The sequence below is a fragment of the Ranitomeya variabilis genome, chromosome 6 (assembly GCF_051348905.1).
Source record: "Ranitomeya variabilis isolate aRanVar5 chromosome 6, aRanVar5.hap1, whole genome shotgun sequence".
In the NCBI taxonomy this organism is placed as follows: domain Eukaryota; kingdom Metazoa; phylum Chordata; class Amphibia; order Anura; family Dendrobatidae; genus Ranitomeya; species Ranitomeya variabilis.
Window position 1 is genome coordinate 580,577,335 of NC_135237.1, and position 27,570 is coordinate 580,604,904.

At 55.3% G+C, this 27,570-nt stretch overlaps 1 protein-coding gene across 3 annotated transcripts in view; it reads right to left on the minus strand.

Moving 5' to 3' along the window:
- Positions 1–27,570, minus strand: part of MROH1 (maestro heat like repeat family member 1) — a 190,050-nt gene that overhangs the window by 127,417 nt on the left and 35,063 nt on the right. For all 3 annotated transcript variants that reach the window (XM_077271559.1, XM_077271557.1, XM_077271558.1), the window contains exons 7-17: positions 26,145–26,296; positions 25,869–26,009; positions 21,101–21,193; positions 20,435–20,513; positions 19,281–19,394; positions 19,127–19,200; positions 17,576–17,698; positions 17,353–17,463; positions 16,980–17,124; positions 13,737–13,777; positions 1,670–1,811 (exon numbers count right to left, since the gene is read on the minus strand). In XM_077271559.1, coding sequence (XP_077127674.1) covers positions 1,670–1,811; positions 13,737–13,777; positions 16,980–17,124; positions 17,353–17,463; positions 17,576–17,698; positions 19,127–19,200; positions 19,281–19,394; positions 20,435–20,513; positions 21,101–21,193; positions 25,869–26,009; positions 26,145–26,296 — 1,215 coding nt within the window. The remainder of the gene's footprint in view (positions 1–1,669; positions 1,812–13,736; positions 13,778–16,979; positions 17,125–17,352; positions 17,464–17,575; positions 17,699–19,126; positions 19,201–19,280; positions 19,395–20,434; positions 20,514–21,100; positions 21,194–25,868; positions 26,010–26,144; positions 26,297–27,570) is intronic.

Sequence of the window (27,570 nt, forward strand, 5' to 3'; positions counted from 1 at the left end):
GGAATCGTCATCCTCCCAAGCCCATCCTCCTGGCCGTACTACGCACACTCCACCGGAACGCACGCCCGCCACAGTAGAAAAGTCTGTATCCGGCGCCATGCTCCCAGCTTGATCTGGGTGCCTTGCGGACACACCCCCGGAAGCCGCGTCACCGGCGCGTCCACTGATGACGCGGTGCGCCGGACGTACTCAGGTGAGCGCGCCGCCGGCCCGAAGATGCGCAAAGCCGGAACAGCAGCGGCTGCCCAGAGCCACATGGGGAGGGAAACGGCAGACCCCAAGAGCGCCCAGCTCGACCGGATGCTGAGGAACCTCTTTTGGGTTTCAGCATGAATCAGGAGCCTGCCCACCGGACAGGGCCTCCGCAGCCCCAGAACCCTCTAGAAAGGTATAGAGATGTTCTCTCTGCTCGACAGGACTCCGACGCCCGGAGGGAACATTGGCGCGGCTGTTAGGTATGCTCTTACTTTTCACACTACTGAGCTCCGCTTCTGCGTCTGTCCCTGATAGAGACAGGAAAAACACTGAAGGGTGGTGGTGGGGACGGGCTACTTCTGTGTTCCTGTCCCTATCAAGGATACGAAGGACTACCTCCTGGAGGTGGTGCAGTCAGGAGGGACATCCTGGAAAGAAAGTTACTAAACCTGATGTCACAACCATGCCCACAGAGCTCAGAGGATAGAAGCAATCCCCAAGAAGTACGTCTGATAAATGTGGAGCAACTCCACATGGCGATGCACCTTCCGCCATTTAACATAATTTCCATCTTTTTTTATTATTATTTATCAGCACCTATCGTATTTTGTGGTTTATAAGAAGCACCGGATAACAAGACAAAGCCCAAATTTTGGGGAGAAAAATAGAATTTATTTTTTTAATGAAATGGTGGTGCTTCTAACAATCCATGCATCTTATTGCTAACTGGGGGTTGTAGCTGCAATGAAGTGGGGTCCCCCGGTCGCTGCGGACCCCAGAGAAAGGGGTGTTCGAATGTGCGAAGCTGCGGGTGTTCAGTGGTGCGGGAACTCCGCCGACATTTTGTGAGCCCCCGCACTTCTATGGTTTACTATGTGGTGGACTCCAGGAAAATGGCTGCCGGGGGCGGTGCATGCGCCAATGGAGATCCTGGCGCTGAGATCTCATCTCCCGAGATCTTGGTGCCTACATCTCCATCTGTGGAGCCTGGAGGCCTGCAGCAACGCTCCACTCTTCCCTCCTCCACCAGAGCTGGTAAGATCTATATTCCAATTATAAGAGACACCCCCATTTTCCACCAACATTTTGGGGGGGGGAAAAAAAAAGTGCATCTCACAATAGAAACCCTGTTTTAACAATCGGATCACCACAGGTAGTCACAGCTTCAAAGGGAGCTTTAATTAGTTTGGTCACTTCTTATCTATATGCAATTTGCGCACTTCCTCTATGTTAAACATGTGGTTGAATTTCCCACCCAGCATTAGATGGTCATGTGTCTCCTGGAGATAAGAACTGTATATGATCTGTCACAGGCAAGAGATCCTCGCATGTGGGTCACACAGCCGCCGGGGCTCAAACATATGCACTATTATACATACAATATATTCATACACAGATATAGATAGAAGACACAGAAAATAATAATAATAATAATAATAATAATAATAATAATAATAATAATAAAGGCCCTCACCCTCCAGGAACTGAAGCAGCGGCGGAATCTCCTGCTCCCAGCACTGCCCGATACTGGGGTGGATGTTAATCTGCAGAACAGACAGAAGGCGAAGAGCAGCAGCGGTCCTCCCGTCATCAAGGTCCAGAGACGCCGACACCACCTAACAAAGGAAACCACCCAACCGTCACACCATACTACAGTATATACTATATACATCACTACAGAACGGGACTAGAAGTGTCCTCTCCTCACCGTCCTCCTGGGTATATACTATATACATCACTACAGGACAGGACTAGAAGTGTCCGCTCCTCCTCACCGTCCTCCTGGGTATATACTATATACATCACTACAGGACAGGACTAGAAGTGTCCGCTCCTCCTCACCGTCCTCCTGGGTATATACTATATACATCACTACAGAACGGGACTAGAAGTGTCCTCTCCTCACCGTCCTCCTGGGTATATACTATATACATCACTACAGGACAGGACTAGAAGTGTCCGCTCCTCCTCACCGTCCTCCTGGGTATATACTATATACATCACTACAGGACAGGACTAGAAGTGTCCTCTCCTCCTCACCATCCCCCTGGGTATATACTATATACATCACTACAGGACAGGACTAGAAGTGTCCACTCCTCCTCACCATCCTCCTGGGTATATACTATATACATCACTACAGGACAGGACTAGAAGTGTCCGCTCCTCCTCACCATCCTCCTGGGTATATACTATATACATCACTACAGGACAGGACTAGAAGTGTCCGCTCCTCCTCACCATCCTCCTGGGTATACACTATATACATCACTACAGGACAGGACTAGAAGTGTCCGCTCCTCCTCACCGTCCTCCTGAGTATATACTGTATACATCACTACAGGACAGGACTAGAAGTGTCCGCTCCTCACTATCCTCCTGGGTATATACTATACACATCACTACAGGACAGGACTAGAAGTGTCCGCTCCTCCTCACCATCCTCCTGGGTATATACTATATACATCACTACAGGACAGGACTAGAAGTGTCCTCTCCTCCTCACCATCCCCCTGGGTATATACTATATACATCACTACAGGACAGGACTAGAAGTGTCCGCTCCTCCTCACCGTCCTCCTGGGTATATACTATATACATCACTACAGGACTAGAAGTGTCCGCTCCTCCTCACCGTCCTCCTGGGTATATACTATATACATCACTACAGGACAGGACTAGAAGTGTCCGCTCCTCCTCACCGTCCTCCTGGGTATATACTATATACATCACTACAGGACAGGACTAGAAGTGTCCTCTCCTCCTCACCATCCCCCTGGGTATATACTATATACATCACTACAGGACAGGACTAGAAGTGTCCGCTCCTCCTCACCGTCCTCCTGGGTATATACTATATACATCACTACAGGACAGGACTAGAAGTGTCCGCTCCTCCTCACCGTCCTCCTGGGTATATACTATATACATCACTACAGGACAGGACTAGAAGTGTCCGCTCCTCCTCACCGTCCTCCTGGGTATATACTATATACATCACTACAGGACAGGACTAGAAGGGTCCGCTCCTCCTCGCCATCCTCCTGGGTATATACTATATACATCACTACAGGACAGGACTAGAAGTGTCTGCTCCTCCTCACCGTCCTCCTGGGTATATACTATATACATCACTACAGGACAGGACTAGAAGTGTCTGCTCCTCCTCACTATCCTCCTGGGTATATACTATATACATCACTACAGGACAGGACTAGAAGTGTCCGCTCCTCCTCACCATCCTCCTGGGTATATACTATATACATCACTACAGGACAGGACTAGAAGTGTCCGCTCCTCCTCACCGTCCTCCTGGGTATATACTATATACATCACTACAGGACAGGACTAGAAGTGTCCGCTCCTCCTCACCGCCCTCCTGGGTATATACTATACACATCACTACAGGACTAGAAGTGTCCGCTCCTCCTCACCGTCCTCCTGGGTATATACTATATACATCACTACAGGACAGGACTAGAAGTGTCCGCTCCTCCTCACCGTCCTCCTGGGTATATACTATATACATCACTACAGGACAGGACTAGAAGTGTCCGCTCCTCCTCACCGTCCTCCTGGGTATATACTATATACATCACTACAGGACAGGACTAGAAGTGTGGGCTCCTTCTCACCGTCCTCCTGGGTATATACTATATACATCACTACAGGACAGGACTAGAAGTGTCCGCTCCTCCTCACCATCCTCCTGGGTATATACTATACACATCACTACAGGACAGGACTAGAAGTGTCCGCTCCTCCTCACCGTCCTCCTGGGTATATACTATATACATCACTACAGGACTAGAAGTGTCCGCTCCTCCTCACCGTCCTCCTGGGTATATACTATATACATCACTACAGGACAGGACTAGAAGTGTCCGCTCCTCCTCACCGTCCTCCTGGGTATATACTATATACATCACTACAGGACAGGACTAGAAGTGTCCGCTCCTCCTCACCATCCTCCTGGGTATATACTGTTTACATCACTACAGGACAGGACTAGAAGTGTCCGCTCCTCCTCACCGTCCTCCTGGGTATATACTATATACATCACTACAGAACGGGACTAGAAATGTCCGCTCCTCCTCACTGTCCTCCTGGGTATATACTATATACATCACTACAGGACAGGACTAGAAGTGTCCGCTCCTCCTCACCGTCCTCCTGGGTATATACTATATACATCACTACAGGACTAGAAGTGTCCGCTCCTCCTCACCGTCCTCCTGGGTATATACTATATACATCACTACAGGACAGGACTAGAAGTGTCCGCTCCTCCTCACCGTCCTCCTGGGTATATACTATATACATCACTACAGGACAGGACTAGAAGTGTCCGCTCCTCCTCACCGTCCTCCTGGGTATATACTATATACATCACTACAGGACAGGACTAGAAGTGTCCGCTCCTCCTCACCGTCCTCCTGGGTATATACTATATACATCACTACAGGACAGGACTAGAAGTGTCCGCTCCTCCTCACCATCCTCCTGGGTATATACTATATACATCACTACAGGACAGGACTAGAAGTGTCCGCTCCTCCTCACCGTCCTCCTGGGTATATACTATATACATCACTACAGAACTAGAAGTGTCCGCTCCTCCTCACCGTCCTCCTGGGTATATACTATATACATCACTACAGGACAGGACTAGAAGTGTCCGCTCCTCCTCACCATCCTCCTGGGTATATACTATATACATCACTACAGGACAGGACTAGAAGTGTCCGCTCCTCCTCACCGTCCTCCTGGGTATATACTATATACATCACTACAGAACTAGAAGTGTCCGCTCCTCCTCACCGTCCTCCTGGGTATATACTATATACATCACTACAGGACAGGACTAGAAGTGTCCGCTCCTCACCATCCTCCTGGGTATATACTATATACATCACTACAGGACAGGACTAGAAGTGTCCGCTCCTCCTCACCGTCCTCCTGGGTATATACTATATACATCACTACAGGACAGGACTAGAAGTGTCCGCTCCTCCTCACCGTCCTCCTGGGTATATACTATATACATCACTACAGGACAGGACTAGAAGTGTCCGCTCCTCCTCACCGTCCTCCTGGGTATATACTATATACATCACTACAGGACAGGACTAGAAGTGTCCGCTCCTCCTCACCATCCTCCTGGGTATATACTATATACATCACTACAGGACAGGACTAGAAGTGTCCGCTCCTCCTCACCATCCTCCTGGGTATATACTATATACATCACTACAGGACAGGACTAGAAGTGTCCGCTCCTCCTCACCGTCCTCCTGGGTATATACTATATACATCACTACAGGACAGGACTAGAAGTGTCCGCTCCTCCTCACCGTCCTCCTGGGTATATACTATATACATCACTACAGGACAGGACTAGAAGTGTCCGCTCCTCCTCACCGTCCTCCTGGGTATATACTATATACATCACTACAGGACAGGACTAGAAGTGTCTGCTCCTCCTCACCATCCTCCAGGGTATATACTATATACATCACTACAGGACAGGACTAGAAGTGTCCGCTCCTCCTCACCATCCTCCTGGGTATATACTATATACATCACTATAGGACAGGACTAGAAGTGTCCGCTCCTCCTCACCGTCCTCCTGGGTATATACTATATACATCACTACAGGACAGGACTAGAAGTGTCCTCTCCTCCTCACCGTCCTCCTGGGTATATACTATATACATCACTACAGGACAGGACTAGAAGTGTCCGCTCCTCCTCACCGTCCTTCTGGGTATATACTATATACATCACTACAGGACAGGACTAGAAGTGTCCGCTCCTCCTCACCGTCCTCCTGGGTATATACTGTATACATCACTACAGAACGGGACTAGAAGTGTCCGCTCCTCCTCACCGTCCTCCTGGGTATATACTATATACATCACTACAGGACAGGACTAGAAGTGTCCGCTCCTCCTCACCGTCCTCCTGGGTATATACAGTATACATCACTACAGGACAGGACTAGAAGTTTCCGCTCCTCCTCACCGTCCTCCTGGGTATATACTATATACATCACTACAGGACAGGACTAGAAGTGTCCGCTCCTCCTCACCGTCCTCCTGGGTATATACTATACACATCACTACAGGACTAGAAGTGTCCGCTCCTCCTCACTGTCCTTCTGGGTATATACTATATACATCACTACAGGACAGGACTAGAAGTGTCCGCTCCTCCTCACCGTCCTCCTGGGTATATACTATATACATCACTGCAGGACAGGACTAGAAGTGTCCGCTCCTCCTCACCGTCCTCCTGGGTATATACTATATACATCACTACAGGACAGGACTAGAAGTGTCCGCTCCTCCTCACCGTCCTCCTGGGTATATACTATATACATCACTACAGGACAGGACTAGAAGTGTGGGCTCCTCCTCACCGTCCTCCTGGGTATATACTATATACATCACTACAGGACAGGACTAGAAGTGTCCGCTCCTCCTCACCGTCCTCCTGGGTATATACTATATACATCACTACAGGACAGGACTAGAAGTGTCCGCTCCTCCTCACTATCCTCCTGGGTATATACTATATACATCACTACAGGACAGGACTAGAAGTGTCCGCTCCTCCTCACCATCCTCCTGGGTATATACTATATACATCACTGCAGGACAGGACTAGAAGTGTCCGCTCCTCCTCACCGTCCTCCTGGGTATATACTATATACATCACTGCAGGACAGGACTAGAAGTGTCCGCTCCCCCTCACCGTCCTCCTGGGTATATACTATATACATCACTACAGGACAGGACTAGAAGTGTCCGCTCCTCCTCACCGTCCTCCTGGGTATATACTATATACATCACTACAGGACAGGACTAGAAGTGTCCGCTCCTCCTCACCGTCCTCCAGGGTATATACTATATACATCACTACAGGACAGGACTAGAAGTGTCCGCTCCTCCTCACCATCCTCCTGGGTATATACTATATACATCACTACAGGACAGGACTAGAAGTGTCCGCTCCTCCTCACCGTCCTCCTGGGTATATACTATATACATCACTACAGGACAGGACTAGAAGTGTCCGCTCCTCCTCACCATCCTCCTGGGTATATACTATATACATCACTACAGGACAGGACTAGAAGTGTCCGCTCCTCCTCACCGTCCTCCTGGGTATATACTATATACATCACTACAGGACAGGACTAGAAGTGTCCGCTCCTCCTCACCGTCCTCCTGGGTATATACTATATACATCACTACAGGACAGGACTAGAAGTGTCCGCTCCTCCTCACCGTCCTCCTGGGTATATACTATATACATCACTACAGGACAGGACTAGAAGTGTGGGCTCCTCCTCACCGTCCTCCTGGGTATATACTATATACATCACTACAGGACAGGACTAGAAGTGTCCGCTCCTCCTCACCATCCTCCTGGGTATATACTATATACATCACTACAGGACAGGACTAGAAGTGTCCGCTCCTCCTCACCGTCCTCCTGGGTATATACTATATACATCACTACAGGACAGGACTAGAAGTGTCCGCTCCTCCTCACCGTCCTCCTGGGTATATACTATATACATCACTACAGGACAGGACTAGAAGTGTCCGCTCCTCCTCACCGTCCTCCTGGGTATATACTATATACATCACTACAGGACAGGACTAGAAGTGTCCGCTCCTCCTCACCGTCCTCCTGGGTATATACTATATACATCACTACAGGACAGGACTAGAAGTGTCCGCTCCTCCTCACCGTCCTCCTGGGTATATACTATATACATCACTACAGGACTAGAAGTGTCCGCTCCTCCTCACCGTCCTCCTGGGTATATACTATATACATCACTACAGGACAGGACTAGAAGTGTCCGCTCCTCCTCACCATCCTCCTGGGTATATACTATATACATCACTACAGGACAGGACTAGAAGTGTCCGCTCCTCCTCACCGTCCTCCTGGGTATATACTATATACATCACTACAGGACAGGACTAGAAGTGTCCGCTCCTCCTCACCGTCCTCCTGGGTATATACTATATACATCACTACAGGACAGGACTAGAAGTGTCCGCTCTTCCTCACCATCCTCCTGGGTGTATACTATACACATCACTACAGGACAGGACTAGAAGTGTCCGCTCCTCCTCACCGTCCTCCTGGGTATATACTATATACATCACTACAGGACAGGACTAGAAGTGTCCGCTCCTCCTCACCATCCTCCTGGGTATATACTATACACATCACTACAGGACAGGACTAGAAGTGTCCGCTCCTCCTCACCGTCCTCCTGGGTATATACTATATACATCACTACAGGACAGGACTAGAAGTGTCCGCTCCTCCTCACTATCCTCCTGGGTATATACTATACACATCACTACAGAACTAGAAGTGTTCGCTCCTCCTCACCGTCCTCCTGGGTATATACTGTATACATCACTACAGGACAGGACTAGAAGTGTCCGCTCCTCGTCGCCATCCTCCTGGGTATATACTATATACATCACTACAGGACAGGACTAGAAGTGTCCGCTCCTCCTCACCGTCCTCCTGGGTATATACTATATACATCACTACAGGACAGGACTAGAAGTGTCCGCTCCTCCTCACCGTCCTCCTGGGTATATACTGTATACATCACTACAGGACAGGACTAGAAGTGTCCGCTCCTCCTTACCATCCTCCTGGGTATATACTATATACATCACTACAGAACTTGAAGTGTCCGCTCCTCCTCACCATCCTCCTGGGTATATACTATATACATCACTACAGGACAGGACTAGAAGTGTCCGCTCCTCCTCACCGTCCTCCTGGGTATATACTGTATACATCACTACAGGACAGGACTAGAAGTGTCCGCTCCTCCTCACCGTCCTCCTGGGTATATACTATATACATCACTACAGGACAGGACTAGAAGTGTCCGCTCCTCCTCACCGTCCTCCTGGTTATATACTATATACATCACTGCAGGACAGGACTAGAAGTGTCCGCTCCTCCTCACTGTCCTCCTGGGTATATACTGTATACATCACTACAGGACAGGACTAGAAGTGTCAGCTCCTCCTCACCATCCTCCTGGGTATATACTATATACATCACTACAGGACAGGACTAGAAGTGTCCGCTCCTCCTCACCGTCCTCCTGGGTATATACTATATACATCACTACAGGACAGGACTAGAAGTGTCCGCTCCTCCTCACCGTCCTCCTGGGTATATACTATATACATCACTACAGGACAGGACTAGAAGTGTCCGCTCCTCCTCACCATCCTCCAGGGGTATATACTATATACATCACTGCAGGACAGGACTAGAAGTGTCCGCTCCTCCTCACCATCCTCCTGGGTATATACTGTATACATCACTACAGGACAGGACTAGAAGTGTCCGCTCCTCGTCGCCATCCTCCTGGGTATATACTATATACATCACTACAGGACAGGACTAGAAGTGTCCGCTCCTCCTCACCGTCCTCCTGGGTATATACTATATACATCACTACAGGACAGGACTAGAAGTGTCCGCTCCTCCTCACCGTCCTCCTGGGTATATACTATATACATCACTACAGGACAGGACTAGAAGTGTCCGCTCCTCCTCACCGTCCTCCTGGGTATATACTATATACATCACTACAGGACAGGACTAGAAGTGTCCGCTCCTCCTCACCATCCTCCTGGGTATATACTGTATACATCACTACAGGACAGGACTAGAAGTGTCCGCTCCTCCTCACCGTCCTCCTGGGTATATACTATATACATCACTACAGGACAGGACTAGAAGTGTCCGCTCCTCCTCACCATCCTCCTGGGTATATACTATATACATCACTACAGGACAGGACTAGAAGGGTCCGCTCCTCCTCACCGTCCTCCTGGGTATATACTATATACATCACTACAGGACAGGACTAGAAGTGTCCGCTCCTCCTCACCGTCCTCCTGGGTATATACTATATACATCACTACAGGACAGGACTAGAAGTGTCCGCTCCTCCTCACCGTCCTCCTGGGTATATACTATATACATCACTACAGGACAGGACTAGAAGTGTCCGCTCCTCCTCACCGTCCTCCTGGGTATATACTATATACATCACTACAGGGCAGGACTAGAAGTGTCCGCTCCTCCTCACCGTCCTCCTGGGTATATACTATACACATCACTACAGGACAGGACTAGAAGTGTCCGCTCCTCCTCACCGTCCTCCTGGGTATATACTATACACATCACTACAGGACAGGACTAGAAGTGTCCGCTCCTCCTCACCGTCCTCCTGGGTATATACTATATACATCACTACAGGACAGGACTAGAAGTGTCCGCTCCTCCTCACCATCCTCCTGGGTATATACTGTATACATCACTACAGGACAGGACTAGAAGTGTCCGCTCCTCCTCACCGTCCTCCTGGGTATATACTATATACATCACTACAGGACAGGACTAGAAGTGTCCGCTCCTCCTCACCGTCCTCCTGGGTATATACTATATACATCACTACAGGACAGGACTAGAAGTGTGGGCTCCTCCTCACCGTCCTCCTGGGTATATACTATATACATCACTACAGGACAGGACTAGAAGTGTCCGCTCCTCCTCACCGTCCTCCTGGGTATATACTATATACATCACTACAGGACAGGACTAGAAGTGTCCGCTCCTCCTCACCGCCCTCCTGGGTATATACTATATACATCACTACAGGACAGGACTAGAAGTGTCCGCTCCTCCTCACCATCCTCCTGGGTATATACTATATACATCACTACAGGACAGGACTAGAAGTGTCCGCTCCTCCTCACCATCCTCCTGTGTATATACTATATACATCACTACAGGACTAGAAGTGTCCGCTCCTCCTCACCGTCCTCCTGGGTATATACTATATACATCACTACAGGACAGGACTAGAAGTGTCCGCTCCTCCTCACCGTCCTCCTGGGTATATACTATATACATCACTACAGGACAGGACTAGAAGTGTCCGCTCCTCCTCACCGTCCTCCTGGGTATATACTATATACATCACTACAGGACAGGACTAGAAGTGTCCGCTCCTCCTCACCGTCCTCCTGGGTATATACTATATACATCACTACAGGACAGGACTAGAAGTGTCCGCTCCTCCTCACCATCCTCCTGGGTATATACTGTATACATCACTACAGGACAGGACTAGAAGTGTCCGCTCCTCCTCACTATCCTCCTGGGTATATACTATATACATCACTACAGGACAGGACTAGAAGTGTCTGCTCCTCCTCACCATCCTCCTGGGTATATACTATATACATCACTACAGGACAGGACTAGAAATGTCCGCTCCTCCTCACCATCCTCCTGGGTATATACTATACACATCACTACAGGACAGGACTAGAAGTGTCCGCTCCTCCTCACCGTCCTCCTGGGTATATACTATATACATCACTACAGGACAGGACTAGAAGTGTCCGCTCCTCCTCACCGTCCTCCTGGGTATATACTATACACATCACTACAGGACAGGACTAGAAGTGTCCGCTCCTCCTCACCGTCCTCCTGGGTATATACTATATACATCACTACAGGACAGGACTAGAAGTGTCCGCTCCTCCTCACCATCCTCCTGGGTATATACTGTATACATCACTACAGGACAGGACTAGAAGTGTCCGCTCCTCCTCACCGTCCTCCTGGGTATATACTATATACATCACTACAGGACAGGACTAGAAGTGTCCGCTCCTCCTCACCGTCCTCCTGGGTATATACTATATACATCACTACAGGACAGGACTAGAAGTGTCCGCTCCTCCTCACCGTCCTCCTGGGTATATACTATATACATCACTACAGGACAGGACTAGAAGTGTGGGCTCCTCCTCACCGTCCTCCTGGGTATATACTATATACATCACTACAGGACAGGACTAGAAGTGTCCGCTCCTCCTCACCGTCCTCCTGGGTATATACTATATACATCACTACAGGACAGGACTAGAAGTGTCCGCTCCTCCTCACTATCCTCCTGGGTATATACTATATACATCACTACAGGACAGGACTAGAAGTGTCTGCTCCTCCTCACCATCCTCCTGGGTATATACTATATACATCACTACAGGACAGGACTAGAAGTGTCCGCTCCTCACCGTCCTCCTGGGTATATACTATATACATCACTACAGGACAGGACTAGAAGTGTCCGCTCCTCCTCACCGTCCTCCTGGGTATATACTATATACATCACTACAGGACAGGACTAGAAGTGTCCGCTCCTCCTCACCGCCCTCCTGGGTATATACTATATACATCACCACAGGACAGGACTAGAAGTGTCTGCTCCTCCTCACCATCCTCCTGGGTATATACTATACACATCACTACAGGACAGGACTAGAAGTGTCCGCTCCTCCTCACCGTCCTCCTGGGTATATACTATATACATCACTACAGGACAGGACTAGAAGTGTCCGCTCCTCCTCACCGCCCTCCTGGGTATATACAGTATACATCACTACAGGACAGGACTAGAAGTGTCCGCTCCTCCTCACCGCCCTCCTGGGTATATACTATATACATCACTACAGGACAGGACTAGAAGTGTCCGCTCCTCCTCACCATCCTCCTGGGTATATACTATACACATCACTACAGGACAGGACTAGAAGTGTCCGCTCCTCCTCACCGTCCTCCTGGGTATATACTATATACATCACTACAGGACAGGACTACAAGTGTCCGCTCCTCCTCACCGTCCTCCTGGGTATATACTATATACATCACTACAGGACAGGACTAGAAGTGTCCGCTCCTCCTCACCGTCCTCCTGGGTATATACTATATGCATCACTACAGGACAGGACTAGAAGTGTCCGCTCCTCCTCACCGTCCTCCTGGGTATATACTATATACATCACTACAGGACAGGACTAGAAGTGTCCGCTCCTCACCGTCCTCCTGGGTATATACTATATACATCACTACAGGACAGGACTAGAAGTGTCCGCTCCTCCTCACCGTCCTCCTGGGTATATACTATATACATCACTACAGGACAGGACTAGAAGTGTCCGCTCCTCCTCACCGCCCTCCTGGGTATATACTATATACATCACCACAGGACAGGACTAGAAGTGTCTGCTCCTCCTCACCATCCTCCTGGGTATATACTATACACATCACTACAGGACAGGACTAGAAGTGTCCGCTCCTCCTCACCATCCTCCTGGGTATATACTATACACATCACTACAGGACAGGACTAGAAGTGTCCGCTCCTCCTCACCGCCCTCCTGGGTATATACAGTATACATCACTACAGGACAGGACTAGAAGTGTCCGCTCCTCCTCACCGCCCTCCTGGGTATATACAGTATACATCACTACAGGACAGGACTAGAAGTGTCCGCTCCTCCTCACCGTCCTCCTGGGTATATACTATATACATCACTACAGGACAGGACTACAAGTGTCCGTTCCTCCCCACCGTCCTCCTGGGTATATACTATATACATTAGGGGGACACTCACCAGCAGTCTTGCGTACAGAGCGTGTGGTGACGGCAGATTCACTGTGAACACAAAATTGAAATCATTAGCCATTAGAAGTAGAGCACAAATGTCCTATGAGGGGTCTCACATTGGGAGTGGCAGAGCTCCTACGAGGGGTGACAAAATGGGGCAGTGGATTTTTTTTTATCAAGGGTGACATATTGGGGTATGGTGGAGCTCCTGGGGGAAGGTGACATATTGGCTGGTTGCTGAGTTTACGAGGATTGACACTGGGGTGTGGGGGAGCTCTTAGGAGGGTGTGAGGGACGAGGGAGACTCCATTTTGGATTTATGAATTCAGTCCCCATAGAGTCAGGAGATCTCTGTCCACTCCTGAAATGTGGCCTCCACCCTTGGGAAAAGTACACAGTTCCCAAAAGAGCAGCGCTTTGCCAAATGGCCAGAGAATTAGACGCCACATGTTAATGAAGCCAGGAGGAGCAGAGCTAGAATACTCTAGGCTCTTTGGCACCAACATCTAGAAATGAATTATTGAAGTACCGTGCATCTCAGGGTTAAGTCCAATATACCACCAGAACCCTGGGAGCCCCATGCACGCACCCCCGCATCTCATACCTCTCTAGCTGTTCCGGATCCTGAGCTATCGAGACCGGCTCTCCAGAATCTCTAAGCCGACCCAAGTTTGGACTCTCCATATCGGTCCAGCCCCATCGAACCCATTGAGACACCAGTCGTCCTGTTTGGACCTCCCCCTGGGAAGTTATGACCCATCCCAGATATTGGGAATTATTTCAGGTAGGAGGTCAAGGGAGGAGAATTCAGTCCAACCCAGAGGGGCGGTGGCAAATATGGGAGTAGGCGAGCGAAGGGTTAAAAGCTGGCTGCACACCTTTAGCCAGTGTCATTGTTCTGCCATGGAAGCCATGTCATGTCGCATGTGGAGACGGACCAGGAACTAAGTACCTGTGGACTCGAGCGCTTCCCTGGGCCCACATGCTATAAGACACGGTAACGTGACCCATACAGCTAACTGCTATCCCCAGCCTGTACTCTCCCTTTATCTGTACTTCTGGCTGTAATCTCTGTATATATTTATATCATCTAGTGCGGCTTTCCGCAATTGAAATATCAATTAATTTTGAGCTGCTCTTTTATCTCGAAACCTAATTTCCCACATCCATGAGTCCGGCTAGTTTTTTTACGCTACCTGGGGTTGGTCTCTGACCCGATTTAAGCTTCATAACGAACCAGGCTTATATGTAACGAGAAACTGGTGGCAGCATACCATTCTGGGGTTATTGGGGGATCCTGGCAGCGACGGACCGGAGGTTTATGATAGATAGAGATAGAGATATATATATATATTTATATACACACACATACACACACACACACACACATACACATGCACCGTATATACTCGAGTTAGATTTTCAGCCCATTTTTGTAGGCTGAAAGTGCCCCTCTCAACTTATATTCTAGTCATTGTCCCAGGGTGTCGGCGGCTGTCAAATCATACTCACCTGCTTGCTTATAGGGTATATATATTCCCGGCCTTGGACTGGTGATATATATATACCGCCCTCACTGCAGAGTGCCCCAATAACCAGTAAGTGACAGGGCAGCCTCTCCGGCGACTACTTATCCTAGGTGCGGTTCCCTGACTGACCTGAGGGTAAGGGGGCGCCACCCTGGGAGCACCTAGGAGGGGTGGCATATTAGGGGGTGGTGGAGCTCCTAGGAGGGGTGACATGTTGGGGGTGGAACTCCTAGGAGGGATGACATGTTGGGGGTGGAGCTCCTAGGAGGGGTGAAATTTTGGAGGTGGAGCTCCTAGGAGGGGTGACATATGGGGCGGTGGAGCTCCTAGGAGGGGTGACATATTGGGGGTTGGAGCTCCTAGGAGGGATGACATGTTGGGGGTGGAGCTCCTAGGAGGGGTGACATATTGGGGGGTGGAGCTCCTAGGAGGGATGACATGTTGGGGGTGGAGCTCCTAGGATGGATGACATGTTGGGGGTGGAGCACCTAGGAGGGGTGGCATATTAGGGGGTGGTGGAGCTCCTAGGAGGGGTGACATATTGGGGGGTGGAGCTCCTAGGAGGGGTGACATATTGGGGGCGGAGCTCCTAGGAGAGGTGACATTGGGGGGTGGAGCTCCTAGGAGGGGTGAAATTTTGGAGGTGGAGCTCCTAGGAGGGGTGACATATTGGAGGTGGAGCTCCTAGGAGGGGTGACATATGGGGCGGTGGAGGTCCTAGGAGGGGTGACATACTGGGGGTTGGAGCTCCTAGGAGGGGTGACATACTGGGGGTTGGAGCTCCTAGGAGGGGTGACATATTGGGGGTTGGAGCTCCTAGGAGTGGTGACATATTGGGGCGGAGCTCCTAGGAGGGGTGACATTGGGGGGCGGAGCTCCTAGGAGGGGTGACATATTGGGGGTTGGAGCTCCTAGGAGGGATGACATGTTGGGGGTGGAGCTCCTAGGATGGATGACATGTTGGGGGTGGAGCTCCTAGGATGGATGACATGTTGGGGGTGGAGCTCCTAGGAGGGGTGAAATTTTGGAGGTGGAGCTCCTAGGAGGGGTGACATATGGGGCGGTGGAGCTCCTAGGAGGGGTGACATATGGGGCGGTGGAGCTCCTAGGAGGGGTGACATATTGGGGGTTGGAGCTCCTAGGAGGGATGACATGTTGGGGGTGGAGCTCCTAGGAGGGATGACATGTTGGGGGTGGAGCTCCTAGGAGGGATGACATGTTGGGGGTGGAGCTCCTAGGATGGATGACATGTTGGGGGTGGAGCACCTAGGAGGGGTGGCATATTAGGGGGTGGTGGAGCTCCTAGGAGGGGTGACATTGGGGGGTGGAGCTCCTAGGAGGGGTGACATATTGGGGCGGAGCTCCTAGGAGAGGTGCCATTGGGGGGTGGAGCTCCTAGGAGGGATGACATGTTGGGGGTGGAGCACCTAGGAGGGGTGGCATATTAGGGGGTGGTGGAGCTCCTAGGAGGGGTGACATATTGGGGGGTGGAGCTCCTAGGAGGGGTGACATATTGGGGGCGGAGCTCCTAGGAGGGATGACATGTTGGGGGTGGAGCTCCTAGGAGGGATGACATGTTGGGGGTGGAGCTCCTGGAGGGGTGACATATTGGACGTGGAGCTCCTAGGAGGGGTGACATATTGGACGTGGAGCTCCTAGGAGGGGTGACATATTGGACGTGGAGCTCCTAGGAGGGGTGACATGTTGGGCGGTGGGCTCACCGTTCACATTGAAGTTGATGAGGAACTCCTCCACGCCTTCCTCCTGCTTCTTCTGGCCCAGGTGCACCAGGCTCTTGCACAGCGGGGTCAGGGCGTTGGTGAACTGTACAGGGACCACAAACTCCAGCAGGTGGGGCCACAGGATCTGCCGGAGGAACACGATGTGTTAACTATTCACCTGACATAAGCCGTTGGTGCATTAACCTCTTCCTGCCATGCAGTACACCGCAACATCGGTGTCTGAGCGGAGCACAGGGTCACGTTTCACACATCAAGTAGAAGAATCGCATAAAAGTATCAAAGACAAAATATCAAAATGTCGGCAGCATGTCAGGGGTTAACAGCGCGATGTGCAGCGGTGGCGGGGACTCACGTTGCTCATGCGCTCCACCGTGGTGCTGATCAGGTACAGGGTGTTGATACTGATCCGTCTCACACTTTCTTCCGTCACGTCTTCCTGCCCGATGCTCTGCCGCCGCCGCGGCTGATGACGGAGGGGAGACCGTTAATATCTGAGGGGTCCGCGGATGGACGCTCCGCATGTGATGGCGCAGAACCCACACAGCAGGTACTACTCCTCCCATCCTGCAGCTTACCGAGCTCTCCGCAGACACGCAGCACAGCCGGATGATGTAGTCCAGCATCACCTCTCCCCCCGGCTGCTCCAGGTAGCCATGATGGGCCATGGTACTGATCAGCTGCACCATCGCCTTCCTCACCTGCCGAGAGAGAGGGTACAGGAGACCGCCGGACGTGCCAGGGCCCCCGGGGCAGAGACAAGCCATACAAGGGGCCCCCGGGGCAGAGACAAGCTAAACAAGGGGCCCCCGGGGCAGAGACACGCCAAACAAAGGGACCCCCTGGGCATAGACACGCCAAACAAGGGACCCCCGGGGCAGAGACACGCCAAACAAGGGGCCCCCGGGGCAGAGACACGCCAAACAAGGGACCCCCGGGGCAGAGACACGCCAAACAAGGGGCCCCCGGGGCAGAGACACGCCAAACAAGGGGCCCCCGGGGCAGAGACACGCCAAACAAGGGGCCCCCGGGGCAGAGACACGCCAAACAAGGGGCCCCCGGGGCAGAGACAAGCCAAACAAGGAGCCCCCGGGGCAGAGACAAGCTAAACAAGGGGCCCCCGGGGCAGAGACACGCCAAACAAAGGGACCCCCGGGGCATAGACACGCCAAACAAGGGACCCCCGGGGCAGAGACAAGCCAAACAAGGGGCCCCCGGGGCAGAGACAAGCTAAACAAGGGGCCCCCGGGGCAGAGACACGCCAAACAAAGGGACCCCCGGGGCATAGACACGCCAAACAAGGGACCCCCGGGGCAGAGACACGCCAAACAAGGGGCCCCCGGGGCAGAGACACGCCAAACAAGGGGCCCCCGGGGCAGAGACACGCCAAACAAGGGGCCCCCGGGGCAGAGACACTCCAAACAAGGAGCCCCCGGGGCAGAGACAAGCCAAACAAGGGACCCCGGGGCAGAGACAAGCCAAACAAGGGGCCCCCGGGGCAGAGACAAGCCAAACAAGGGACCCCCGGGGCAGAGACACGCCAAACAAGGGGCCCCCGGGGCAGAGACACGCCAAACAAGGGACCCCCGGGGCAGAGACACTCCAAACAAGGAGCCCCCGGGGCAGAGACAAGCCAAACAAGGGACCCCGGGGCAGAGACAAGCCAAACAAGGGGCCCCCGGGGCAGAGACAAGCCAAACAAGGGACCCCCGGGGCAGAGACAAGCCAAACAAGGAGCCCCCGGGGCAGAGACAAGCCAAACAAGGGACCCCGGGGCAGAGACAAGCCAAACAAGGGGCCCCCGGGGCAGAGACAAGCCAAACAAGGGACCCCTGGGGCAGAGACAAGCCAAGCAAGGGGCCCCCGGGGCAGAGACATGCCAAATAAAGACCCCATGGGCAGAGACACTAAATAAGGACCCCAGGGGTAGACGCACCAAAACAGGAACCCCCACACACATGGGATGACTCTGGGTGAGGCCACCACACATACACCCTAGGTGAGCCACACACAGGGGGACCCCAGACAAGCCCACCAGACACAAACATACAAATGGGAGGACCCCAGGTGAGCCCATGGCACAAACTCCCATGGTGGGAATAGTTTTGGGGGGATGCAGGGACACTCACCTGGTTGCTGCCGTCCTGGAGGGACGCTCTGACCGCAGTCAGGATCAGAGGTTTTTTCACCTCCATCACAGAAGCTGAAATCCAAGATCAGTCAGAAAATGAGAGCAAAGCATCATCATCATCTGGGAAGCCTGTGGCCCCGGCCCCCGCTTACCTGCAGAGTTGATGACCTGCTTGAGGATTACCAGGGTCCCCACACGCACTTTGGGGTTACTGGTCTCCAGTTTGGGGAGCAGAAAGGAGAGGAGGTTATCGGGAAATGAAGAGGCTGTGGGAAAGATGGAGGTTACAGCGAGACGCAGGAAGGTGAGCGGGAGAAAACCTCAACTCTATTACAAGGATCGAGACGTAGGAGATGTAGAAAAAGGAGAGTGACAACAACAGTAAAGTCACAAAGTACAACCGCCGTCCCTCACCGAGCGGCAGGAACCTCGCTGTCACAACGTATCACTCACAACTGCTGGTATATGGAGGGAGAAATACGAAGGGACAGGGCCGAAAAATGCTGGTAAAGAAAATATCCGCAGCACACACGTCCATTATCAGAAGGTTGTATAGAAGCGAGGCGAAAATAACCGATGAATCCGCAGCAGATTCAGCCGGGAATCACTCGGTAAGCCACCAAATGATAATGACCACTTCTATACCGGGACCAACTTATACCAACGTGTATCTATAGGCCACTGGAATACCGGTGTGTAGATGTGATGGGACAGAATCACTCCCCTCCTCTGAGGAAGCCGTACATGAAACGCGCGTCGGGGCTCCTTCCCTGCCACACAGGTCTAATTCTACTTTGTACACTGGTCTTTCCAATCCTTTCATGTAATTTTGTGGCCGGCGTTTCTCCCTCCATATACCTGCACTTGTGAGTGATACATTGTGACATTGAGGTTGCTCTTACTATTCAGTAAGGGCGGTTGTACTTTATGGCTTTTTGTGTGCCTTTGCCGTGTTTGTTACTCTCCTTTTCATGTTTTTATACATTTTCTACGTCTTAATCGTTGTAATAAAGAGTTGAAGTTTTCTCCTTATGGCTCATGTTCCTACATGTTTATAGGATTTTGGTATTTAATGATGGGAGGGCCCTTAATGGTGTTGGTCCATCAGATCACTATTTACATGCCCCGCCCCTGAGGAGCCACATGGTAGTGCAGTCACAGAGGCAGCAGAACAGAACCCTCAGCATTTACCTCAATCACATGAGAATATAACAACTGCCCCTTTAATGAAGAGTCAATGCAAACCCCTAGTGAATAAACAAGAGTGTTCTTCCACCCCACAAACCCAGACTATCCCCCCGCTTACCGAGAACTGTGAAGCAGCGCAGAACCTCGTTCCGATTCCTCACCAGCATCTGTGTGGCCGCGTCTGTGGAGGAGCAGATCTGCAGACAACATGGAGGAGTCAACAGTCCACCTACACAGCACACGCTCGTTCCAGCGCCCCAGAACGCACCCGCCCAACCTGTCCTGTTTTCCCCCACACACCCCAGAAGATTCATGCAAGCAGGCAGGCTGGGGGTGCCGCCCCAGAGGACCCATGCAGGCAGGTTGGGGGGCACCGCCCCAAAAGACCCAGGCAGGCAGGGGGCACCGCCCCAGAGGACCCAGGCAGGCAGGCTGGGGGGCACCGCCCCAGAGGACCCAGGCAGGCTGGGGGGCACCGCCCCAGAGGACCCAGGCAGGCTGGGGGGCACCGCCCCAGAAGACCCAGGCAGGCAGGCTGGGGGGCACCGCCCCAGAGGACCCAGGCAGGCAGGCTGGGGGGCACCGCCCTAGAGGACCCAGGCAGGCAGGCTGGGGGGCACCGCCCCAGAGGACCCATGTAAGCACAGCTTTAACTGGTAAACAAATCCGAGACCAACGATGCCTCCACGCTGCAATCCTGCGACTACTTAGCTGCTCCCTTTCCCTCCTCCATGATTAATTAGTGGATCGCACAGAACAGGTCGGCGGGCGGCCGTCACCTCACCTGGGTGTGCAGCACTGACAGCACAGACTCTATCTGAGGCTCCAGCGTACGGCTCTCATTACCCACCGCGCTCTCCAGGATCTGACACAGACTCTGCAAGAAGAGAACCATCATAGAAGAGACTAAAGGGGCCGGCGCACAGAGAGAGAGAGAGCCGGGGGAAGGAGGGGGCCGGCGCACAGAGAGAGAGCCGGGGGAAGGAGGGGGCCGGCGCACAGAGGGAGAGCCGGGGGAAGGAGGGGGCCGGCGCACAGAGGGAGAGCCGGGGGGGAAAGGAGGGGTCCGGGCACAGAGAGAGAGCCGGGGGAAGGAGGGGGAGAGGGGGAGAGAGAGAGAGAGAGAGAGAGAGAGAGAGAGAGAGAGAGAGAGAGAGAGAGAGAGAGAGAGAGAGAGAGAGAGAGAGAGAGAGAGAGAGAGAGAGAGAGAGAGAGAGAGAGATGGGGGAAGGAGGGGGCCGGCGCACAGAGAGGGAGCCGGGGGAAGGAGGGGGCCGGCGCAGAGAGAGAGGGAGCTGGGGTAAGGAGGGGTCTGGACACAGAGAGAGAGCCGGGGGAAGGAGGGGGCCGGCGCACAGAGAGGGAGCCGGGGGAAGGAGGGGGCTGGCGCACAGAGGGAGAGCCGGGAGAAAGGAGGGGGCCGGCGCACAGAGAGGGAGCCGGGGGAAGGAGGGGGCCGGCGCACAGAGAGAGAGAGCACCGGGGTAAGGAGGGGGCCGGCGCACAGAGAGAGATAGCTGGAGGAAGGAGGGGGCCGGCGCAGAGAGAAGGAGCCGGGGTAATGAGGGGGCCGGCGCACAGAGAGAGGGAGCCAGGGTAAGGAGGGGGACGGCGCACAGAGAGAGGGAGCCAGGGTAAGGAGGGGGACGGCACACAGAGAGAGGGAGCTGGGGTAAGGAGGGGGCCGGCGCAGAGAGAGAGGGAGCTGGGGTAAGGAGGGGTCTGGACACAGAGAGAGAGCCGGGGGAAGGAGGGGGCCGGCGCACAGAGAGGGAGCCGGGGGAAGGAGGGGGCCGGCGCACAGAGATCCGGGGGAAGGAGGGGGCCGGGCACAGAGAGAGCTGGGAGAAGGAGGGGGCCGGCGCACAGAGAGAGGGAGTCGGGGTAAGGAGGAGGCCGGCGCACAGAGAGAGCCGGGGTAAGGAGGGGGCCGGGCACAGAGAGAGAGAACAGGAGGAAGGAGGGGGCCGGCGCACAGAGAGCGCCGGGGTAAGGAGGGGGCCGGGCACAGAGAGAGCTGGGAGGAGGGGGCCGGCGCACAGAGAGAGCAGGGGGAAGGAGGGGGCCGGGCACAGAGAGAGAGAGCAGGGGGAAGGAGGGGGCCGGCGCACAGAGATCCGGGGGAAGGAGGGGGCCGGGCACAGAGAGAGCTGGGAGAAGGAGGGGGCCGGCGCACAGAGAGAGGGAGTCGGGGTAAGGAGGAGGCCGGCGCACAGAGAGAGCCGGGGTAAGGAGGGGGCCGGCGCACAGAGAGAGCAGGGGGAAGGAGGGGGCCGGGCACAGAGAGAGAGAACAGGGGGAAGGAGGGGGCCGGCGCACAGAGAGCGCCGGGGTAAGGAGGGGGCCGGGCACAGAGAGAGCAGGGGGAAGGAGGGGGCCGGCGCACAGAGAGAGCAGGGGGAAGGAGGGGGCCGGGCACAGAGAGAGCTGGGAGGAGGGGGCCGGCGCACAGAGAGGGAGCCGGGGGAAGGAGGGGGCCGGCGCACAGAGATCCGGGGGAAGGAGGGGGCCGGGCACAGAGAGAGCTGGGAGAAGGAGGGGGCCGGCGCACAGAGAGAGGGAGTCGGGGTAAGGAGGAGGCCGGCGCACAGAGAGAGCCGGGGTAAGGAGGGGGCCGGGCACAGAGAGAGAGAACAGGAGGAAGGAGGGGGCCGGCGCACAGAGAGCGCCGGGGTAAGGAGGGGGCCGGGCACAGAGAGAGCTGGGAGAAGGAGGGGGCCGGCGCACAGAGAGAGCAGGGGGAAGGAGGGGGCCGGGCACAGAGAGAGAGAGCAGGGGGAAGGAGGGGGCCGGCGCACAGAGATCCGGGGGAAGGAGGGGGCCGGGCACAGAGAGAGCTGGGAGAAGGAGGGGGCCGGCGCACAGAGAGAGGGAGTCGGGGTAAGGAGGAGGCCGGCGCACAGAGAGAGCCGGGGTAAGGAGGGGGCCGGCGCACAGAGAGAGCAGGGGGAAGGAGGGGGCCGGGCACAGAGAGAGAGAACAGGGGGAAGGAGGGGGCCGGCGCACAGAGAGCGCCGGGGTAAGGAGGGGGCCGGGCACAGAGAGAGCTGGGAGAAGGAGGGGGCCGGCGCACAGAGAGAGCAGGGGGAAGGAGGGGGCCGGGCACAGAGAGAGAGAGCAGGGGGAAGGAGGGGGCCGGCGCACAGAGATCCGGGGGAAGGAGGGGGCCGGGCACAGAGAGAGCTGGGAGAAGGAGGGGGCCGGCGCACAGAGAGAGGGAGTCGGGGTAAGGAGGAGGCCGGCGCACAGAGAGAGCAGGGGGAAGGAGGGGGCCGGGCACAGAGAGAGAGAACAGGGGGAAGGAGGGGGCCGGCGCACAGGGAGCGCCGGGGTAAGGAGGGGGCCGGGCACAGAGAGAGCAGGGGGAAGGAGGGGGCCGGCGCACAGAGAGAGCAGGGGGAAGGAGGGGGCCGGGCACAGAGAGAGCTGGGAGGAGGGGGCCGGCGCACAGAGAGGGAGCCGGGGGAAGGAGGGGGCCGGCGCACAGAGATCCGGGGGAAGGAGGGGGCCGGGCACAGAGAGAGCTGGGAGAAGGAGGGGGCCGGCGCACAGAGAGAGGGAGTCGGGGTAAGGAGGAGGCCGGCGCACAGAGAGAGCCGGGGTAAGGAGGGGGCCGGGCACAGAGAGAGAGAACAGGAGGAAGGAGGGGGCCGGCGCACAGAGAGCGCCGGGGTAAGGAGGGGGCCGGGCACAGAGAGAGCTGGGAGAAGGAGGGGGCCGGCGCACAGAGAGAGCAGGGAAGGAGGGGGCCGGGCACAGAGAGAGAGAGCAGGGGGAAGGAGGGGGCCGGCGCACAGAGATCCGGGGGAAGGAGGGGGCCGGGCACAGAGAGAGCTGGGAGAAGGAGGGGGCCGGCGCACAGAGAGAGGGAGTCGGGGTAAGGAGGAGGCCGGCGCACAGAGAGAGCCGGGGTAAGGAGGGGGCCGGCGCACAGAGAGAGCAGGGGGAAGGAGGGGGCCGGGCACAGAGAGAGAGAACAGGGGGAAGGAGGGGGCCGGCGCACAGAGAGCGCCGGGGTAAGGAGGGGGCCGGGCACAGAGAGAGCTGGGAGAAGGAGGGGGCCGGCGCACAGAGAGAGCAGGGGGAAGGAGGGGGCCGGGCACAGAGAGAGAGAGCAGGGGGAAGGAGGGGGCCGGCGCACAGAGATCCGGGGGAAGGAGGGGGCCGGGCACAGAGAGAGCTGGGAGAAGGAGGGGGCCGGCGCACAGAGAGAGGGAGTCGGGGTAAGGAGGAGGCCGGCGCACAGAGAGAGCCGGGGTAAGGAGGGGGCCGGCGCACAGAGAGAGCAGGGGGAAGGAGGGGGCCGGGCACAGAGAGCGCCGGGGTAAGGAGGGGGCCGGGCACAGAGAGAGCTGGGAGGAGGGGGCCGGCGCACAGAGAGGGAGCCGGGGGAAGGAGGGGGCCGGCGCACAGAGATCCGGGGGAAGGAGGGGGCCGGGCACAGAGAGAGCTGGGAGAAGGAGGGGGCCGGCGCACAGAGAGAGGGAGTCGGGGTAAGGAGGAGGCCGGCGCACAGAGAGAGCCGGGGTAAGGAGGGGGCCGGGCACAGAGAGAGAGAACAGGAGGAAGGAGGGGGCCGGCGCACAGAGAGCGCCGGGGTAAGGAGGGGGCCGGGCACAGAGAGAGCTGGGAGAAGGAGGGGGCCGGCGCACAGAGAGAGCAGGGGGAAGGAGGGGGCCGGGCACAGAGAGAGAGAGCAGGGGGAAGGAGGGGGCCGGCGCACAGAGATCCGGGGGAAGGAGGGGGCCGGGCACAGAGAGAGCTGGGAGAAGGAGGGGGCCGGGCACAGAGAGAGCTGGGAGAAGGAGGGGGCCGGCGCACAGAGAGAGCAGGGGGAAGGAGGGGGCCGGGCACAGAGAGAGAGAGCAGGGGGAAGGAGGGGGCCGGCGCACAGAGATCCGGGGGAAGGAGGGGGCCGGGCACAGAGAGAGCTGGGAGAAGGAGGGGGCCGGCGCACAGAGAGAGGGAGTCGGGGTAAGGAGGAGGCCGGCGCACAGAGAGAGCCGGGGTAAGGAGGGGGCCGGCGCACAGAGAGAGCAGGGGGAAGGAGGGGGCCGGGCACAGAGAGAGAGAACAGGGGGAAGGAGGGGGCCGGCGCACAGAGAGCGCCGGGGTAAGGAGGGGGCCGGGCACAGAGAGAGCTGGGAGAAGGAGGGGGCCGGCGCAGAGAGAGCAGGGGGAAGGAGGGGGCCGGGCACAGAGAGAGAGAGCAGGGGGAAGGAGGGGGCCGGCGCACAGAGATCCGGGGGAAGGAGGGGGCCGGGCACAGAGAGAGCTGGGAGAAGGAGGGGGCCGGCGCACAGAGAGAGGGAGTCGGGGTAAGGAGGAGGCCGGCGCACAGAGAGAGCCGGGGTAAGGAGGGGGCCGGCGCACAGAGAGAGCAGGGGGAAGGAGGGGGCCGGGCACAGAGAGAGAGAACAGGGGGAAGGAGGGGGCCGGCGCACAGAGAGCGCCGGGGTAAGGAGGGGGCCGGGCACAGAGAGAGCAGGGGGAAGGAGGGGGCCGGCGCACAGAGAGAGCACAGGGTGGCAGCAGCAGGACCCTGCTCTCACCTTGGTCACATAGTACGGCTCCACGTTCTTCTTGTAGAGGGACAGGATGCCCGGGAGCAGGCGAGACAGTTGTTCCTCCAGCTTCTCATTGGGAAGTAAGTGACTCATTGGACCCAGAGCCTCAACCACTGCGAGCCGGACCTGCAGAGGGCCACATGGGGGAAAGGCAGTGGGTCATAGGGACAGTGGAGCCGTTTTGTGGTGGCGGGCAGCCCCCAGGAGCAATAATTGGGGGAGGTGCGCAGATGCTGCGGAGCTCGGCCTGCGCGCTCTCACCTTGGACTCGCGGTTCTGCAGCCAGTTATTGAACAGGACGTCATGGGCGCTGTACAGGTCACAGGAGAAGGTGTCTTTCCTCACAGTGGGGTCCGGGGCCTTGTCCAGATTAGCCAGGTATTCCAGAATACTCTCACTGAAATGCTGCAGAGCTGAGAAAGGCCGCTGTTACAGGCTTTATAACGAGAAGCACATGAGCGCTGCACTCTGTGCTTAGGAGACCGTCCACCGCTGAATGCCTCAGGAGGTGGCTGGTAACCGAGGCAACGGCAAGTGAATGGGAGCAAAACAGTTCCAGAGGTTTAGGAGAAGTCAGACGATTTTTATTAAGACGGAAATTGCAAATTGGATTTTTTCATGCACTTCACAACGTTACATGGAAGAGGTCGAGAAAACCCCTTTAAGCCCCACATCATGGCCACACCCCATGGCCCAAGCGTCACACGTCACGGCCCGAGCGTCACGTGACGGCCACACCCCATGGAAAATAACCCCACGTCATGGCCACACCCCGTGGCCCGAGCGTCACACGTCACGGCCACACCCCATGGCCCGAGCGTCACACGTCACGGCCACACCCCATGACCGGAGCGTCACACGTCACGACCACACCCCATGACCGGAGCGTCACACGTCACGCTCACACCCCATGGCCCAAGCGTCACACGTCACGGCCACACCCCGTGGCCCGAGTGTCACACCCACACCCTGTGGCCCGAGCGTCACACGTCACGGTCACACCCCATGACCGGAGCGTCACACGTCACGCTCACACCCCATGGCCCGAGCGTCACACGTCACGGCCACCCCCCATGACCGGAGCGTCACACGTCACGCCCACACCCCATGGCCCGAGCGTCACATGTCACGGCCACCCCCCATGGCCCGAGCGTCACACGTCACGGCCACCCCCCATGACCGGAGCGTCACACGTCACGCCCACACCCCGTGGCCCGAGCGTCACACCCACACCCTGTGGCACGAGCGTGACACGTCACGGCCCGATTGGGTTTTTGTTTCTTACGAGCTCCTAGGGCCAGAACTTATGATCACGGTGTGGTCATATGGGGGCAGTTTTGTTGTTTTTAGGGTCAGTTGTATTTGTCAGTAGCGTCATGTTGGGTGCATGTAAATCATTAAACTTTTACACACTTTTCTGGAAGGACCTGACACAAAACAATGCTACTGTATGAGGCTTCTTGTTTGGGAAAAGTGGTCGTTTTTACTGGGACATCGGACTTGGATTATTTTTTGAGCCTTCTAGTAAAAAATTACTGTAATCCAGAACAGTTTTTTTTAAGGAGCTCATAGTTTGTGCTATTATACTCGGTTTATATGGAAGGGCTGCGCTTTTCCTTCTCACCACTGAGCGGAGCGAGGACTCGGTTTTTGTGAAACGAGCCGTAGATTTTATTGCTAATACTTT